This window comes from Camelus ferus, chromosome 11, assembly GCF_009834535.1.
Source record: "Camelus ferus isolate YT-003-E chromosome 11, BCGSAC_Cfer_1.0, whole genome shotgun sequence".
Taxonomy (NCBI): domain Eukaryota; kingdom Metazoa; phylum Chordata; class Mammalia; order Artiodactyla; family Camelidae; genus Camelus; species Camelus ferus.
The window spans coordinates 59,996,628-60,015,732 of NC_045706.1; the positions used below are offsets into that span (position 1 = coordinate 59,996,628).

Sequence of the window (19,105 nt, forward strand, 5' to 3'; positions counted from 1 at the left end):
CCTGGCAGCCTTCCCTGGGGTGCCACAGACAGCCCTGAAATCCAGCTTTAAGGATTTCAGCCTGGCCTCACAGCCCTTTAAAAAAAAAAAAAAAAAAAGAAAGATGAAACCACCCCCCACCCAGCTCCTCGAGGCTGCGCTCTGAAAGGGGTTTGTAAATGAGGGTGTGTTCAGAGGGCTTGGCCCCAGATGGGACTTCGGGAGGGGCAGTTGAAGGGACTGGGGACATTCAGCTTTGACAGAAGAAGTCTTGGCAGAATATGTGGGCTGTCTTCAGAGATCAGAAAGTTGTTGGTGAGAAAGGCTAAGCATTAGGGCCCTAGATGGCGCCCTCAGGGGCAGGAGGCTCCGTGGGGCAGAATGCGGCTAAGTTAAAGGAAGAACTCCGCTGATCGCACCTGCCGGGAAGAGGCCGGGCCATCCAAAGAGGCCAGGGGTTTAGAAGAGCCATCCCTCGGGTGACAGCAGGCCCACTCAGAGTGTCCCCACAAGGAGACACAGCCCACCTGTGTGCTCAGGTCTGATCAGCAGGATTTTTTAATCACATTTCTTTGATGTCCACTGACAAACTGAATTGGTACTACTTTGGTCACCACTAAAAATCCAAAGACACTTAGATTCCAATGTATAAATCTTTATTATTCTGGAAAGCACAACACAGGCACCTCAGCTTCTCCTCTAACCAGTTGCTATTGCCGTTTGGTCAGGATTAGATCAGGATTAGAGATGTTCCAGGCTTGTGTCATGGAAGGAAAAATGGCTAATGTGATCGAGGACCAGAGAAGCCCGGGCCTCTTAGGACGCAGTGTCCTTGGGTCAGGACACTGAGCTACAGCTTTCTCTGTTGGCAGGATGGCGAGAGCATTTTTCTCCCACCTCTAGCCTGGCATCTCAGATGATGCTGGTGAACAAATGTTAGTGATAGCCCAGCTGGCCTGGATATACGTGTTCCTTTCTCAGCTGCCCACAAGTACGTGCTGTGAGACAAACGGGCTCTCACAACCTTCTCTGGTTGCCTGAAAGAGAAATGTCTCAGCCGAGAAACTTACTAAAACATTTTTTTTAGCTTTTTTCTTGGGAGGGGGGAGAGGGTAGATAATTAGGTTTGTTTATTTATTAATTTTTAATTTTTTAAAAATGGAGGTACTAGGGATTGAACTCAGGACCTCGCACATGCTAAGCGTGCGCTCTACCACTGAGCTATACCCTCCCCCTGAGAGACTTGTCAAAATTCCATCTTCCCTGGTCCCTTCTCTGCAGATCCAGATCAGTAGATGAGGGTGGGGCTGAGTTTCTCTGTAGCTGGCACCGAGGGGACTCTGAGACCCAGGCTGAGGAAGCTTCTGTGCAGGAAGGAAGAAGTGAGGCCCAGCACCGGCAGATCCTCAGGCGGAGGCACTTGTCAGGCCAGATCTGTGCTGAGATATTGGCCGTGTGCTCTCACCTGAGATTGACTTGGGAGTTCGGTGGAGGTAGGAGCCCCAGGCTGACCCTTCCCCCGGGTCAGAGGAACTGGCTGCAAAACACTGGAAGCTGGGAGATAGAAGACTGAAGGGCGTGCTCTGGCTCCCCCCACCCCCACCCCCACCCCGATCCACGGCCAAGGTTCAGCAAGCAGGATCCAGTGCCTCCGCCTTCTTGGCCTTTGCGCTTGTCCTTCTGAGCCTTCAGAGGTCGTTGCCCACCAGGTTCAGCAGGGCGTTCTTGTAGTCGCCACTGGTGTCTTCCTGGGGACAGGAGGGACACGAGAGTTAGAAGGCGGTGGTTGTGGCACTGGCCTGGCTTGGAGTCCTCTCCATCACCCTGGAGGTGGAGGGTGCAGTAGAGAGAGCTTGGGCTTTGAGCCCACGCAGAACCTGGACCACAGCTCCATCACTCACTGACCCCGTGGCTGAGTCAAGTCTCATTGTCACTCTGAGACTCAAACTCATTTATGATATGACATTGATGATGATATGAACCTTGCTGAGATGTGGCGAGAATTAAATAGCAGGAAAAACATGAGCTTGGCTGCATAGCAGCTGCTCACGTAGGGGTCAAGTGACGTTGGTCACCAGTAGGGTAGACCCCAGAGGTCGAGTGGCTGAACCCCCTTTCTGTGGTCTCCCAGGCCCCCCAGCTATTAGGCAGGTCCTGATAGGACTGGCCAGCCAAGGATCTACACACAGAGCCGGGGGAACAGGAAAGCTCCCTTTCTATGTGGTTGAGGAAAATGGGACCATGAGAGGGTATGGGATTTCTTCAAGGCCACTCGGTGAGTAAGTGTGAGGGCTGGGGACTAGTTCCACCTTTTTATTCTCTACAGCAGTTTACGTCTCATGGAAATTATCTAATTTCTTAACTGTTTTGTCAAATTTGCTTATAAAATCATTGGTGCCTGAACTTTTCTTAGAGATTTTAAATATCTTTTTTCTTTTTTTCACTACTTCCCAAAAGATTTTTGTAATATGGCTTTTTTTAAAAAGCCATTCATTTTGTCTACCCTCTCAAATATATGAGTATAAAGTTATCATGGGATTTTTATACATTTTTCTATTAATTTCTATGCCAGAGTTTTTAATGCTGGTATTGCTGTTGGAAATCATTTTTGCTTTGATGACGTCTACAGGGGGTGGTCTATGCTAAAAAGAAAATATTTGGTCAACTTACTCACGGTTCCTAGGAAATTTTCTCTTTAGGTAAACTTCAGGTAAAACCTAAGAGGGTGGGCTTCATGTAGGTTTAAATAAGGCGCTGTATTAGTGATTATGCACTAATTAGCCTAATACATCTCTCTCCATAATGAGGTCTACAGGTTAGTTGGGTCAAAAGTAATCATTTTCACGCAGTGCTTTTGTCCTTCTGGAGTCTGACTGTGGCTCTAACTGGACTGGCGAGAAGGAATAGAAATCTTTCTGATGCCTCAGAAACCACGTGTGGTTGTAGGAATTTGTGACACTGGCTGGGACTAAGTGTTGGGAAAGCTAGCCCTTTGAGTGACACAGCTGTAGCCTCTGCTGATTTTCACCCAGCCCTCCTAAAACAAAACCAAGAATAATTTCCACCCCTCCCACCCCCACCTACCTACTGAGCCATTCGGAAACGTCTTAAAGCAGAAATGTCTTTTCAACATACGGTAAGCTATGTGTTTCTCGGAAAGTGTAGTGAACAGTAGATGTTTGCAGAATGACTAGAGACCTGACTTAATAGCCAGTGAAGACTTAGGGATGTGTTTCTCGTGACTTGACGTCTGGTAATGAAGCTGTCAAGGTCTCAATTGGCATCAGGAGATGGCCAGGAGAGCTATTTCTCGTGAAGTGATAATCACCCTGCATTTTCTCGGCTCCAGAACTTTCACTAATTGGAATCAAGTTAGGCAACCCACTGGAGCCCATCTGATTTATCTCTGTAAAACTTTGCTGCCTGAACTACTTAAATCTGGATGGGACTGCCACGCCTCGATTCCTACTAAACTATCTGCTCTCACTGACTCTTGATGATTCAGTGTGTCATTTTCAGAGGGGCAACCGTAAGTCAAAGGCACAGCTAACTTTGTGTGAAATATACAGGGGCCTCCACTCCCCGCCAGGCTCTAACCGCACCCACCTCCTTGCTGACCCCTGCACACACCACGTAGCAATGCAAGGTCCTGATGCCCACTGGGAAGGGGTGGACACCTGTGACTTTGGACATTAGTTGCAGGATTCAGGTTTCCCAGTAAGGTCTCTGTTTCAAACTGGTGTTAGAATTGGGAGAACTGGGAACTCGTGGCTTACCATGATCATGCTGCTGAGGGTCTTGCCATACATCTTGTTGAACTGATGCTTGATGAGATTTAAGTCAATCTCACTCCTTGAAACGATGTTTCTTATCAGGGTCCCATCCCGAGTCCCTGCTCCCTGGATAAGACACAGCAATCAACCATCACTTCTTCTTTGTTTTTTCCTTTTTTTTGGTGGAGGGGGTGGTAATGAGGTTTATTTATTTATTTAAATAAAAAAAAAAGTCCTTGTTTTTGAAACCAGGACTTCGTGCATGCTAAGCATGAACTATACCACTGAGCTATACCCTCCCCCCAACCATCACCGTGTGCCTTTGTCCATCTCTGTGATGACGGACAGATCTATGTTGGGTCCCGGGGGCTTTCACAGGGGGTGGAGATACAGGAATGAGCCCCTGCTTTAGCAGTGAAGCACTGAGAGGGATGCGCTAAGGGATCCCTTGATCTCCTCTCACTCACTGCCCATGTGTCTCCCTTATTAGAAGCCAAATGCCCCCAAATTGCAGCGTGTGATTGGCCACATCAGATTCTAGACACAAAATGCACACGGCTTCAGGAGTAAGACCTCTTCCTAGGGCAGCAACACCATGAACTCAGCTTAACTGGCCGACCCACATGCAGGACCTTCCTGCTCACTTTTATCCTTGAACGCTCTCATGTCAGAGGGAGCCACGTGGCCAAGGGGATCCCACGCCCTCTGTCATTTCCTGGCCAGATGTAGCCAGAGACCTTGGGGCTCCGACTTTAGGTGATGTTCGCAACCATCAATCACGGAAGGTGGGCACCAACTTTAGTCCCGGGGAATTCATCTGACTGTCTGTTTTCCACTGTGGTTCTAGTGGAACCAGAACCTCAACTCGATACGAGTGTTTTGAACATCTGTCTGAGCAGCTAGTGCAGCTTTCAGACAGCAGGCGACCCTAGACCGGCAGCTGGACACACACAGGGAAGTTGAGTTGTCATGTGTGGCCATCCCCCTCTGCATGTGTCCGTTCAAAGGGTGCCTTAACCTCCTGGCAGTCCTGACCTGGGCTTTCTCAAGGAGGCCACGTGGACAATTAGACATAAATAAAATTATACATGAAAAGGACAATTGCACTGGTTTGGGCTCAAATCAAGGCTCTATTACTTCCCAGCTGCGTGACCTTGGACTGCAAGCCTTGGTTTCACCATCTCTAGGAGGGCAGTTACGACATGGGTCTCACAGGGTTGTTGTAAAAGTTCAGCGCGGTGAACACCTGTGAATACACCTGCTCACAGCCAGCCTTCAGGAGATGCGGCTTCCCCTCTCCAGCCTCGATGTGCCCTCTGAGAACTAAAACTATTCTGACCCACAACAGGCTGGGATAAGAGGAGACCCAAGTGTCGAAGACTTGGGTGGTGGCTCTGAGCATCCTGGTTTTGCCGTGGGTGCCGTGTAGGGTCGGGGGCAAGGCGCACAGCAGACAGACCAGTCACCTTCATGGCGTAGTAAAGTCGCTCCGCAAAGTAACTGTGGAGGTTCCGGGTGCATTTAACTGGCAAACAGGAAAGTTGTGTTAGCAACCAGAGGTTGTAGGCGGCACTGTGTATGTGTTTATTTATTCAACTCTTGCCTCGAATCTTAAAGGTTAGCATTATGCAAGTCTTAGCCTACTTATCTGTGCCCTGCTTCATCTTAAAATGAGAGGCTTTGTGTCAGGAGAGGTGGAGCAGGGAAGGAGGCCTTGGGCACTGGATACGGGTGCAAAGCCCAGAGCAGGCAGACAGAAGGCGAGGCGTGGGAAACACTGGGGCGCTCAGGGCTGGGCTGGCCCATCAGAGCACCGCTCCGCCCAGGGGAGCTCCTGGGCTTTAACTTTCCAGAGCCGTCTTCCCCAGGAGTCCAGCCACTCAGCTCCGTGGAGGAGCCACTGTTATGATGACCACTGGCCTCTAAGTGCCCGCTTTATATGTCACTTAGCAGAGGGCCCCTGCAGCTTGAGTCCCCCTGTGACGGGTGGGGCTGGGCCCCAGAACACGCAGGTGCCCGGGCGTCTGGTCTCAGGCTCACTTCATGCACGGTGTTTCAGAGACTTGGTGTCCGGGTGGGGAGGTTGTTGTTTTAACTCAGGCAGCAGAAAGAGTGAGGGCTTGGAGGGAGGTAGGCATGAGTTCAGACCCCACCTGATGGCACCGTGTGCCCTCGTTACTTGACTTCCCTGCCCTGCTCTGTCCTCGCCTGTGGAATGAGTGACGGGAGTCTTCGAGGAGAAAAACAGAAAGCTCCCAGCACCCGAGGGCACCACATGGCTTCATTTTTCCCTGCCTGAAGATGTTATTCAGGAGTTTAAATTGGATCCAGGGGCTGCCTTTGGAAGCTGGGACTGGAGTGGGGGGCACGCTTAGATGCTCACACAGACTGGATTTATCACGGCAGTCAAAGGCGGCTGGGGAATGCAGATGTCCCAGTTCACCCTGGAGACTGGGACACACGGTGCAGCTCTCCTGGCTTCCTGGCTGCTTGGCACCAAATGGGGGACCTCCTGGTGTGGAGGTGATTTTGGCTCCATCTTGGGATAGAGGAGGGAAGTCCCCCTGCCCTGGGGCTCAGTTCTTCATTCTGCACTGACTCGTCTCCCTGTCACCTCAGCTCTGGACCCCAGGTTGTGCTCTGGAACGGGTCCTCCTACATGAACCTGACCTCATGCTTTGGGGAAGATTCTCAGCGTTCCCCAGCATCAGACCACCAATCCCTCACTTTGGACCAATTACACATCGTCATTTCTTCAATCAGCAGCTGAGGCGGGGACCGGAACCCTAGCTAAAGACCCAGATAGGTGAGTTCTTCAGGGCTTCACAGTCAGAACCAGAACGTTCTCTGTGTGGCTGCTGTGAGTGAGCATAGGTCCTGGGCCTGGCACAATCCTGCAAACGTGTGCATACGTACACACATTCACACACTACACGGTCTCACGTACCTTCACGCACACACATACACACACGACTACACACAGCACTGGGCACTGTGTGAGCAGCCCAGAGAACAATCTGGCCGGACACAGCTCACTGAGGACACTAGTGCCCCCCCACCCCCACTAGAGTTCCAGTGTCCTGGGTGAAGGGTCCATGCTGAGAGTAGGGGCTGGAGCGGAGGTTCACCTTGAAGGTGAACATGGGGACCCCGTCTCTTGCTGCTGCACCCTCGGCCCTTTGCCTTTGGCGCTGTCCCATCACAGAACCCCGGGGCCGGCGGACACACGTGAGTCTGAGCACGGGGCTCCGTCTCTCACCCACTGTGAGCATGGCCTCCTCCAGCGAGCCGTGGGTCTCACTCTTGATGCTGTCCTCAATGCTCTTGTTGGCGATTTTCTCATACTCCTCAAACACTGTGGAGAGAGGCCTTCTCTTAGGGGACATGCGCATCTCAGTGTGACCCGCCCTCCCCAGCATCTCAGATCAGAGACTGCACATCAGTGCACCACCCTGACCTCCAGTTGGTTGTCGGGGAAAGGATGCAGGGCTCCCTGGCTCTCTCTACAACTCCGTGACTTGACAAGGCCACACACTGGCTATTCAGTGTGAAGGGAGAGGCCCTGTGGCCAGAGCGCCTCCACCCGCCCCCTTCCCCTACTAGGTCCCACCTGACAGTGCCTCCCTGCCTCCCTTCCCCGGTACCTCTCATCAGGTGTGTGGCACTGCGTGTGCACAGGATGGTGATGAATTTCATCTCATCAGTCCCGCAAATCTTCTCCCCGGCTGCGTACAGATCCTGGCATTGGGACACCCCCAACAAGCCAGTGAAGGTGAGCAAGCGGGTGAAGGATGGTCCCTCATCCGCCTTCCCAGGTCGGCATGCTCCTCTGATTTTTGACAGGAGCCCGCTATCCCTGGTTAAGTTCTCTTCTTGATACTAGGCTCTGCCTCTGGGCACCTCTAAGCTCTCTGCCAGCAGGCAGACCTATGGAAGGCTGACTACATGCATCTGGGGCTCAGAGACCCAGGATCCCTGGGTTCGTAGGTTGCTCCTGCTGGGGCAGAGCTTCAGCGGATCCCACCCAAATCAGTCTCCTTCCTCCCCTACACCCTCACTTTCCTCTATAGACACCAGACGGTCAAAGTCTGCAGAGAGTTGAGCTGGGTTCCAGCCTAGCATCAGAGAAGCCCCCCACGGGCAGAGGGGCTGGGTGAGGCACCAGCCCCCGGGTCTAGATGGCAGAGAGTGGGGACAGGTGGCCAGCAGGGTGAAAGCTGCTGAGGGAGACCCCCCCACCTGTGCATCTTGGAGGGCCAGTCCTGGGTCCACGAAGCCGCTCAAGTCATCCCTGCTGCCCTGGGAACAGAAGAGGTGGCTTTGTAAGGGAGGAGCCTGAGTGGAGCCACTGGGGCAGAGGGCAGAGTCGGGCAAGAGGGCAGACAGTTATCCTCTCCAGGTCTCAACTCTCTAACCAGAAAAATGAGAGCAGTTAGGGATGCCTCGTAGAGAGCTAGGGGGTTCAGTGAACTAAGGTGAGTGAAGTGTCTGGCCTGGGGCCTGGCGAGAAGGACCTGCTCAGTGATGGGCCTCCTCCCACTTCCCGGGTGCCCTCGTGTGGCTGAGTCAGGAGAGGTGCAGGGGCCCTGCACTGAGGACCCTCCAGCCACACCGGGAGGTACCCAGTGAGCCCGGGCCACAGTGGCTGTGCAACCGCCTTGCCCCCACCCCACCGCACCCCAGCAGCCCTGCCCTGGGGGGAGCTGCTGGGATTCCCCAGACAAGGGGCTCCAGGAGCCTGGGATACCTGCAGGAGGCACACCAGGATCCTCTCCAGGTAGCCACTGGTGTCTGCTTGGATGTCTTCCTCCAGGCTGGACCCATAGTCTGCAGGGCAAACAGAACCATGAGGCTCAGACCAGCTCTCCTCCTCCCCGCCCTCTTTTCCACACTTCTCCCCACGAAAGCCTCCAGGAAGGACAAGTCCTTGCCGTGGGGAGGGTTTGCCTGCCCAGGCGTCTGAGAGGCTGAGGTTCCATCCCCTGGTGGTTGTTCAGAGCTAGGAGGCAACGTGGGTTGGCAGCCAAGCCCAAAGCACAAAGATGGGCCAGGCCAGAGAGCCAGGGGCTGCCACTTGAGCTCCATTGCATTACGAAGCCAGACCCTTCGGGCAGGCTCCCCACCAGGCAGGCCTCCTGGAGGATGGAGGAGGAAGCCTCCACGGAAGCTGGTCTGTGCTCTGTGCTCCCCACCGCAGCAGGCCCCTGCACGGCCCCCTCGGCTGCCTGTGCCCGGCCGGGAGGGATCCAGCCCCATCCACTGCTGACACAGCTTGTGCCCCACAGCACTGCCACATTGTCAAGGGGCAGAGAGTTAGGGGGTGCCTGCCTTTCCCCCCAGCAGCCCGTGGGCTTAGGGAGCTCAGAGACAGAGCCTGAATCATATCCAATCTCATTGTCAGGCATGGGACTTGACACACAGTAGGCACTCAACATCCATGGTTGGAAAAGCCCAGAAAGGGTCCTTTCCAATGGGGCCAGTCCACTGCTTGTCCCTGTTCCCTGCTAGGCTGCCAAAGCTCGTGGCCATTCCCAAGCTAGCCTTTAACTCGGGGTCCTGCGCCCTCCCTCTCGGCAGGCCCCTTACCTTCCTCATACGCCTTCATTATCTCCCGCAGCTGGTTCTTGGTCCGAGAGGCCAGGATTTCGATGATGACGCCCTCTTTGGTTCCTAAGCCCTGTGGATAAAAACCTCTGTCTGCTGCAGAGTACCACCTGTGCCCTCCTGCTCTGCCCACGGCAAGAGGCAAAGGGAAGGACCAGTCACTGCTCTGCCCGACTCGGATGGGGGCCTCTGCTGGAGGATGCTACCAGGGAAGTCACGTGCATCTGTCTCCTAGTGGTAGACACCGTGGCCAAGGGGTGTGATGGGAAAGCTAGGTCTCAGCTTGAGCCTCCATAGCTGGGTGGTCTCGAACAGGTCCCTCCACCACCGTGAGCCTAAGGGTCCTCATCAGGACACGGGGGTAACAAGCCCCCACCCCCCCTGCAGGTGGAGCAGGGATAATAGATGTAAAGTGCCCGGCGGCCCACACAGTGAGTGTCCTTTCAATGGAGATGATTATTGTTACTCGGTCCTGACTCCCTCTTAACCATCTGCGAACGCGAAAGGAACCGTGGGAAGTAACTGGAAGCCAGGGGACCAGGCCCAAGACTGCAGAGGCTGGCTCCTAGTTCCTGTACACCTTGGTCTTGCAGTGACCTGGGAAGGACTGATTTTGGCCTCACCATGGCCGCACGACAGTGGAGGCCAGTCTGTTTGGCAGCAGTCTGAGCTGCAGGCTGCAAGCTCACTGGACTCATTCCAAACAGGCCGCTCGGAGCACCCAGCGCCAGGCTTTCTTGGAAAAGGGGTCCCAGCGTCGCTCCCTCAGCGAGTCTTTGTGAGTGTCTCCCGCCCCTCCTCCCCTCCACGTGCTTGGTTACCTTCATGGCGTCGTACAGCTCCTTGGCTTCGTAGCTGTATGGAGGGTACATGAGGGCTATGATGAGCCTCTCGAACTTGCCGCTGAGCTCCGACTTCAGGGTCTCGGTGAGGTCCTAGGGCAGGAGCAAGGAGGGGTGATGCTCTGACACTGCGCCCGCAGAAGTGCAGGCAGCAGGTGGCAACGGGGGCCCAGGGGCTCTGGCTGGATCCCCACGTGTGCTATGCCGCGCGGGGGTGGCTGGGGTTTCTGGGACCAGCAACTCAGCCTCTCTAAGCATCGTTACTCCGTCCCATGAAGTGGAGACCGCGGTCCTCCCGCTGTACACCATCGCTTAGGGGATTGGCAGAGAGATGTGTGTGGCTCAGCTCTGCTTCCAGGGCGGTGCTGGGCACACCGTAAGCCCAAAATACAAGCTTGTCATTGCCCGCCATCAAATCCCTGTCACTGAGCCCATGCGCACTCAATGAATGCGAGGAATGAATTAAGGAACCTATCTCACGTGTGTCTCATTCCAAGAGGAGAAGCCACAAGACCACACCCAGCTGATCCCCCTGCACAGCACAGTGAAGGACCAGGGGACCTGCCAGACCTGGATTTAAATCCCAGCCTTGTTGCTGACAGGCCTTGGGATCTTAGGCAACATCCTCCACCTCTCAGAACATCAGTTTCCTCCAGTATCGAATGCAGAGAATAATGCATAGTTGTGAAGATTAAGAGAGAGAAATTTTTTTTTTTTTTAGAAAAGCACATTGATTTCCTCCACGGAGTGTTTGGGCTTCATCACTCATCTTCCTGGATTAAATCTCCACATAATCAATGTGCACCAGTGGAGGCTTCTGGCCACCACACACTGCGCACATTTATTCCCGTGTTTACGCAGCACGCCGATGCCTGGCTCTGTCCTGTGGGCAGCGGGAGGTGGGAAGTGGGAAGTGGGAGGAGGGACAAAGGGTCCAGGCTGTGTGCTCCCGGCCCTTGGAGTTCCCGCAGGGCAGGAAGGAGGAGGCGCCGTTGTGGCAGCTCCAACGCAGGGAGACAGCCCCGTGGCACAGCACAGAGTGGAGCCCAGCCTGCGTCTCCGGCATGTGGGAGAGAGGAGGGCATTCCAGGCTCAGGGAACAGGACCAGCAAAGTACAGAGGCAGGGAGACAGCTCAGGGATGGGGCCATGGAGCAAATACAAAACAGAGCAAGCGAAAGAGAAGGTGGGAAAGGAAGGCTGGGACCAGATGACAGAAGGCGGGACCAAGCTGGGGCCATGGAGGGCCATCAGAAAGTCTTCCGGATAAAACACAGGATGGTGAGTGAAATACAATTTTCAGAGAAAAAGTACACCATTTTTTTTAGTGTGACTGTGTCCCATTTACCCTATGTTGCCAGCAGGTCAGGCTCTGGACAAGGGCCTGGTCCAGAGTGGGGCTGCGTCCCCGGCTGTTTCTGGCAGTGTTGGTCCCCATGGCCCCCCCAGCACACAGGCCCCCCTTTACCTTGCCAAACTGAGCCTTGAAGGACTTGGCGATCTCCTGCCGCTGCGCATTGCTTCTCTTCGTCAGCACGTCGATGATGGCCTGCTCGTTGGTGCCTGCAGGGTGCACAGTGTGAGCATCCCCATTGCCCCCCGGGAAGGGGCAGATGAGGGCTGGGGAGGAGGGAAGGCAGCTGCTTGATGGCCAAGCAGTGGGGACACACCATCTGAAGATCTCAAAACCTGATGATTTTCACAGTGCAGACAAGACAGTCAGGAAATCCTTCTGTCCACCCTGCCACCCGCACAATGTTGGGGCATGGCCCAGACCCAGCCTCACAGCGATCAACTCTGAGGACCCTCTGGTCATCTGATAGCCCCTGAACATCACCCAGGGCCTTTGGAGCTCAGGTGGGACCTCCTGCCCTGACCTGCCTTGTGCTGGTGGCCATGGGGGAAGATCAGGTCGGAGGGGCCAGAAAACTGGCTCTGAGCCCTGGCCCAGCAGCTGGGTGGGCTAGAAGCCTCATCTCCCCCAGCCTCCATTTTTTCCTTTTGAAAATGGAGATGATAGTAAAGATATCACAGGATATCGAGGGCTGAACATGCTTTCTAAGCTCATCTGGGAATGGCAGTTTTTGTTAATGCCCCAATTCACCAGTCGGAGCCGGTTAGAGGGTAAATCCTGCCAGGGGTTGTAAATCTGACATGAGGGCTGTCTGGGCCGGGCTACCCAAATCCCCTAATCCCAAAGGCTCCTGGCCAGCCCTTTCAGGCTCACAGGAATGCAGATGCTGGAGACAGGATGGAGCCGGCCCTGTGGCCCGCCTAAGTGGGGCGCGGAGGGGGGGATGTGGAGGGAAGCTGCAGCCCCTGTGTGGCTGGAGCCCCCTGGGCCCAGGTCAGCCCCACAAAACTCCCAACATCATCCCATCCAAAATTCACTGTAACACGCAGGGTTCAGAGTTTTTGGGGCCATTTTACAAGGTAGAAAGCTGTGACTGAGTGTGGTGAAGTCCTTTGCACAAGGACACCCAGGGACACACAGCAAATGTCCCCCTTCCCGCACCCCTGTTACTCACAACCGCCTTCCCCCCTTCCTTGGTCTTGGGGCTGTATATAGACCTGTGCTGGGGAAGGTGGGGCCTGTGTGATTCTCTGGGTGGCAGGAGTCAGTCACAGAGGGTTATGGGGAGGCCCCCCCGACCATGCTGCACCTGGTATCCCCTCTCCAGGGCCCCGGTGGAAAGGCAACTCACCGAGCCCCTTCATAGCTTTGTAGAGGGTCTCTGCGTCGGGGTCTGGGTTGAAGTGGGGGCTGCCCTTCACCGAGACACCCTCCTGTTCAATCTGCAAGAGAACCCAGCCCGCTCAAAGCCGGAAGGCAGGGCAGTTTGCAGCCTATCCCAGCAGGGTGAGCACCAGTTTGGCGCCTGCTGACCAGAGGCTGGGAACCTGCATCCATCCAGGCCCTGCCCATTCTCCCTGGGGGAGGGGCACCTGGGAGGCCGCAGCTTCCGGATATGCTAGTTTCCAGCAGCTGTGTCTTGAGGAAGGGGCATCTTTGTCCACGTCGCACCAAGCGGCCACGTGGCCCTTCCACGTCGGGCCTGCAGAGGCCCCCGGTGCCTATTAGCCCCTCGGCCAAGGGGAGGCCTGTCCTGCCAGCCCGGCCCTCAGGCTGGAAGGAGGTGTCTCCTGAGGAGCTGGTCAGCACCACCTGGCCACGCCAATTGGTGGAACCCCAGCTCTCAGCGCCAGCGCCAGCCCCGGAGAGCTGGGGTTTGCAGGCTCAGACAGCACGAGGGAAGACCTCAACGGTGGCTGGTACCGGGGCCGCTTACAGAGCCGCCACGCTGACTGTGGGGCGTCAGGAAGAGGGTGTAAGACTGGACTCCAGCCTTCAGTGTCGGGAGCCTCGTCTCCCTCCTGTGTCTCCCACGGCCAGCTGCCCCGTGGGGACCGCACACCCGGCAGTCCTGTGCCACGTCTCCTCTGTGGCGCTGGCTCCTTAGCTCCTCAGCTGGACATTTGTTTTCTCCTTACTTGCATTTCCTGGATTTTTGTGATGAACATTGTCTTGAAAGAAAAAATTAAAAACAACCCCCAAATGTGGGGGGCTGGGCCTGAGAGAGGACCAGCTGGGGCTTGCTGGGACACCAGAGAGGGAGTGTCCTTCAGAGGCCAGCAGTGGTTTTACTGGGGCGACGGGCGGTCTATGAGGCTAGATGACCCAGAGACAGTCGCTCAGAGGGATTAGCTGTGTAGGGAACCTATTCCATACATGAGGGGACCCCCCACCACCACCCAGAGACCGTGCCTGCTCAGCCTGGCTGGGAGGGATCGCTGGTTCCCCTCACGGCTCTGTGGGACTGCCTTGTCTCCTCTGCAGAATGGCTCCTTGGTTAACAGGCTGGCGTCAGCCAGAGCCACAAAACCTTCCCCATCCCTGCCCCTGCCCTGGGCGTGGACTCTGAATCAGGCTGGGTTTCCCAGCCAGTGCCATCTGAGCAGGCCCGGCCACCCCCAGCTCCCTCCAGCACCACTGGCTGGCAGCAGGAAGGGACAACCCTTTCCAAAGCTATAAGGACAGTGATCAAGGAAGGAAAGGCTTCAAGGAGCTGAACACGCTGCCTGGGGAGTGTGCAGACGAGGTTGGGAAGCCAGGCATGGTCTGAGCTCAATCTGCCCTCTTCCTGAGAAGTGGGTATTTACCAGAACCAGGGCACCCAGCTGAACATCCTGCTAGCTCAGGGCTTTTGCAAGTCTACAGGCTCTTGGAGGCAGAGGATTAGGGAAAAAATAAAAAAGTTTGGTGCTTTAAAAATTGTGAATTAACTGGATAACCAAAGTACCTTGGCCCTTGACTTCAAATCTCTAATCCAGATCTTGTCTGAGGGCTCTTGAGACGTGTGCCCTGCAGAGTTTCTCAGGTGCAAATGAATGATCCATCTTAAGTATGCGATTTGGGAGAGGGATGGTAGAGGAGGAAGATTGGAGATGGGAATTGAGTTTCAGGGAGACTCAGAGATCCTTCAAATGGAAGAGAGTTTAGTCCCATTGCATTTGGTCTCCCACTCACCTGTTCATTTGCTCCTATCTGCCCCACATCCACTCATTTTCTCTACCATCTATCCTCCCACCAAGTCATTCATTCATCTGTTCATCCCTTCTCCACCCAGACATCCCACTACCACATCCCTCCATCCCTCCATCCCTCCATCCAACCACCCAACTACCCCTCCAGTCACCACATCCTTCCTTCCTTCCTTCCTCCCTCCCTCATTCCCCCCCCCTCCCTCCCTTCCTTCCTTCCTTCCTTCCTCCTCCCTTCCCACCCATGGTATATCTGTACGGATATTTCTTTTGAGTAAAAGGTAAGGAGTCTTTCCATAGCTTTTGATGGAATTTCAAATATCTAGTGACAGACTTTCCTAGTTTACTTCTTAGCACCGTGTTTCACAGAAGAAAATTTTAGAAGTAATTCCTTATGGAAATTTCATCCAGAGAGCCTGTGCGGCCCCAGATGTTGCCCAGCTGTGGGCTGGCATACATTGCCTCCCTTGTGTGTGGCATCATGAGCGGCTGCTACTCCTGTCAGTGATTTGAACACCTCCCGTGTGTCAGGCCCTGCGGGTCAGCTGCTTTAGGTGCTTTGGATGCAGTGCCCTTCCCCTCGATGGCCCCGTCCGTTGCCCTAAGCAGGTGCGAATGCCCCATTTACAGGCTGGGCTCGGAGCGCCCGGCGAGGTTACAGAGCTAGTAAATGGCGGTTCTCAGACTGAATCCACAGCTCGACTCAGAAGCGAAGCTCCATCTACCAATGACTCAACCTTTTCCAGACTTTGAGTTTTCCTGGAACTCTTCACTGAAAGAAACCTCGCCCAAGGGAATGCAGGTCATCTGGGAGCGTGGGGTCATCTCAGACCCCAGTGCTGAGCTCTGGGGGCCCCCTAGGAGGGGCTCCCCCTCTGCTCTTTTCTGCAGGCTGGCACTCTGGGGGCTGTGCAGCAGTGACTGACCAGGCTGTGTGTCCCTGTCACCATGGAGCGGGCCACTCAGCGGGTCTGAGGCTGGGCTCCGGTGGCCGTGTCTGTAAATAGCTCCCCAGGGGCTGTGATCTCTCCGCATGGAGAAGCCTCCGTCTCCCTTCCTGTGATGTGGTTTTAGGGAAAAACAAGATAGTTTCCTGGCCGTCAGACCCCCAGATGTCAGCATGGTGTGGTGGGGCTCCGGATTTTTGATCTAAGGCCCCCATGTTGGAAGAAGGACCTGCCTAGGCCTCTGCTGGGCTGGGTGGAGTGGGCTAGTCCAGACAGGAACGTCTTCTCTGGAAAGGTGACTCAGCCAGTCAGTGACTACATCTATATCGTGTCTGTGAAGCTATCAGGGGAGCTGCCACGCCTCGGCCTGCCCTCGTCTCGGGGCTGACCCGGGGCACCCGGGAGACAGAGCTTCGTCTCCACAAGAGAGGCACAGACAGGGCCCCGTCCCGCAGGCAGGCCTCCCTGAGCAGACCTTTCAGCCCGCTCTGGTCCCAGTCCTGGGCTGGTCAGGGCCTCAGAGGTCATCTGTTCTTCCCTGGTGGTCAGTCCCAGGTGGGGTCTACCTGGAATCTTGCTCTCATGGGTGTGGGTGGTGAGGCCCACAGGGTTTGGGCTCTGGCACCAGGCTGCTCAGATTCTAACCCAGGCTCTGCTGCTTACTAGTGTGACAGCCTCGGGCGCCGTCTCAGCCTCCTTGTACCTCCATTTCCTCGTCTGTGGGTAAGGATATTAGTATCTATAATGCATCGTGTCCCGAGGCTCAGGTGAGATATTGAATGTGAGGGGCGTAGAGGAATGTGCAGCACACAGTGGTTGCTCAGTGAGTGTCATCCTTGTCCGGCCACATTGGCCAGGTCCCTACAAGGAGGCCTCTGTCTGCCTGGCTGGGTGGGGCCCCGAGGATGGGTTTCTGCCCCCGCCCCACTGGGAGCAAGGCCCAGAATCAGGCCACCTGGGGCAGCAGCTGACTTTGGAAAGTGCCCAGCACTGGGCTCTCCCTGCCACGTCTGCCTCCTCAAGACAGATTCCCATCAGCCAGGACGAAACTGGAGGCCGCCCCGGCTCCTCAACCTGTCCTGGCTGCTTTGCTGGGGCCACACTTGGGGCTGCCCCACGTTGCCCCTGGCTTCCTCTTGGTCCCACCTGTCCAGGCCCGGTATGTCTGAATCTGAGAGCCCCTGGGTTGTGACTTTTGTAACAAAGAGACTTCCTGCATTAGGATAAGTCTGGGTCACCCAGTAAGGCTCACAAAGAGCCTGGGGACAGGGGCAGAGAGAGATTTCATGCTAGACCCCTGCCTGCTCCCTGTGGGACAGAGCAAGTCACTAGATATCAATGAGCCTCAGTTTCCTCATCTGTAAAAATGGAAAGAGCAGCCCTGATGTCCCAGGGCTCCCTGGGGATGAAGGGAAGGAAGGAGTGCAGAGCGTGTGACATCATGCCTGCCCAGGGGACATCACCTGCTCATCGTCTTCATCCCCCTTTTGTGTTTTCAACTCCTTAGCATGAGACCGCCTCAGACTCAACCCCATACGAAACACCTCTGAGAATCTGTTCATTTAGCTGGGACACAGAGACTTGGGGACAAGGTGTGCTGTCCTCCCTAACTCAGCCCATAGGTTTCACTCCTGGATTTCAACTGTGCAAGGTCCCTGCGGGCCAGGTCCCCCTCCCATCCCCTGAGGTGTGGGCATGGATGCGTCCTCCAACCTCAGCCTCTCAAATCAGGTTGCTCTCCAGCTCAAGCTCCTTCAGTGGCTCCCCATTGCTCTTAAGGTAGAGCCTGAGCTTCTTAGCCTGCCATGCATGCCTCCATAGGACCCAGCCTTGCCTACTCCTCTAGCTCTGCCTACATCTCCCCCTACCCTCTACCTTTCCCCCCAGGACCCTCAAGCCAATGGGATCTACTTCTCTTTACAGCCAAGCTTCCCACTCTTTTGAGCCTTTGTACGTACTGTTCGCTCTTTAAGGGAACATCTGCCTGATTCCTCCTGGAACACATACTCATGGGCACACACCACGCACGCGCATATGGCTCAACCGTGACTCCCCCTCTCTTCTAGCAGCCTGACCCCTCCCCTCAGGCACCCTTCCTCAGGGCTCCCCCAGCCCCTCAGCTTTCCTGGGAGCATTTCAAGTCTCCTTTATCTGCCCGTCTCCTCTGTTCCCATCCCGGATGGACATGAACGCCTCTAGGGCCAGAGCCATTTCTCCTCGTCTTCCTCCCCAGTCTGGCGGGCCGTGTGGTGCCCGGCTGGGCAGACAGCAGAGTGCTGCCGGAGCTGACCTCCCTCCAGACCATCACCGCGCGGGTACCCTCCGCCTCTGCTCACTCTACACTCACCCAGGCTTTCCACCAGGCCATCTCGTTCACTTTGCCGGCGCCTTTCCCCGGGGCGATGAAGATACACCGGTCAGCCCTCCTTCCACCCAGAGACTCTGCAAATGAACTCGGCCCCTACTGCTCTCAGAAGAGATGGTTCTCAGGGTTGGGCGTGGTTGCAGCGGCAAGCAGGCCTCAGGCCCCGCCCAGCACCACCCCCGGCCCTGCCCCGCCCCCTGGGCTCTGCCTGAAGCTGGGTCCCTCCCCCACCCAGACACCAGCCTGGGCCTGCCCTGTGGAATTACACCACTCGCTGCCAAATGTTTGGGCTGGGGCTGCTACGCAGACTGGAAATTCTGAGTTACAATCTTTGAAAGCCCCACTTAGTAAACATGGCTATTCACTCGGTCTTTGCTCAACCTGATTTCTGTAAAAAAGGAATTCATTAACTGCTATGGCTTCTCCACAATGAACCACACAATGAGGGGGCCTGGCAAAGGCATACAATAATGGCAGGCTTCGCTTATTGGGGGGGTCTCTATGCCTAGATCCCTCTTCAGTCACTCGGTGTACGCTGTCCCCTGCAATCTCTGCCACAACTCTAAGAAGCAGGTGGAAAATCCATGTAATACACTAAGAAACGGAAACTCCAACGTTAGATAATTTGCATAAGTCATACTTTTTGTGGGAAGAGGCCACACGATCCCCCAGGCCTCTCTGACTTGCCTGCTCTGCCCTGGGCCCTGCAGGATGAGCTGGCTGCCAAGGGAGGGAGGAATCTGCCTGGAAGAAGTTTATTTTTTCCTTTCTGGAGTTTGCCCTCCCTGGGGTCCCTGCCTGGAGCATTCCTCGGCACCACTTTCCCCTTGCCCTTCAGGGTGAACCTGTGCCTCAGAGATGCCCTGGCAGCCCCTCCATCCTGGGGAGACCCCTCAGGGCCTCCAGCACCCCTGCTGCTCCTGGAGCCCCAGAGAAAAACAGCCCCACAGAGGTGTGACTGTTTCACATTCAGTGAAGCCTTTCAGGGTGTCAACGAAAAACCATCAGTCGATCTAAGAAAGAAATAGAAAATTTTATTCGAGGAAAATTTGAG

General features: G+C 55.2%; 1 protein-coding gene across 5 annotated transcripts; it reads right to left on the bottom strand.

The window, feature by feature from the left end:
• Positions 1-618: 618 nt before the first annotated feature.
• Positions 619-18,191, bottom strand: LOC102513963 (annexin A8). Of its 5 annotated transcripts, none has more exons than XM_032491648.1 (13): positions 18,034-18,149; positions 14,499-14,595; positions 12,861-12,993; positions 11,666-11,760; positions 10,178-10,291; positions 9,339-9,429; positions 8,500-8,579; positions 7,992-8,051; positions 7,397-7,490; positions 7,012-7,107; positions 5,219-5,277; positions 3,756-3,878; positions 619-1,727 (listed from the first exon to the last, which is right to left on the bottom strand). In XM_032491648.1, the coding sequence occupies exons 3-13, from the start codon at positions 12,913-12,915 to the stop codon at positions 1,668-1,670; spliced, it is 927 nt and encodes a 308-aa protein (XP_032347539.1). In that variant the 5' UTR covers positions 12,916-12,993; positions 14,499-14,595; positions 18,034-18,149; the 3' UTR covers positions 619-1,667. The 5 variants fall into 5 exon arrangements, with proteins under 5 accessions (XP_032347539.1, XP_032347540.1, XP_032347538.1 ...); XM_032491649.1 differs by having other exon boundaries at positions 12,903-12,993; positions 18,034-18,147; XM_032491647.1 differs by lacking the exon at positions 14,499-14,595 and having other exon boundaries at positions 12,903-12,993; positions 18,034-18,191.
• Between the last annotated feature and the right edge of the window lie 914 nt (positions 18,192-19,105).

What these genes read in the sequence shown, in the direction of transcription:
- LOC102513963 (XM_032491646.1), bottom strand. Translation starts at nt 18,054, where the DNA reads ATGGCCTGGTGGAAAGCCTGG. An exon ending in AATGAAGGCGTATGAGGAAG is followed by an intron (nt 8,580 to 9,338) that starts GTAAGGGGCCTG and finishes TTTGCCCTGCAG; the next exon opens with ACTATGGGTCCAGCCTGGAG. An exon ending in GGAGGCCATGCTCACAGTGG is followed by an intron (nt 5,278 to 7,011) that starts GTGAGAGACGGA and finishes CCTGTTTGCCAG; the next exon opens with TTAAATGCACCCGGAACCTC.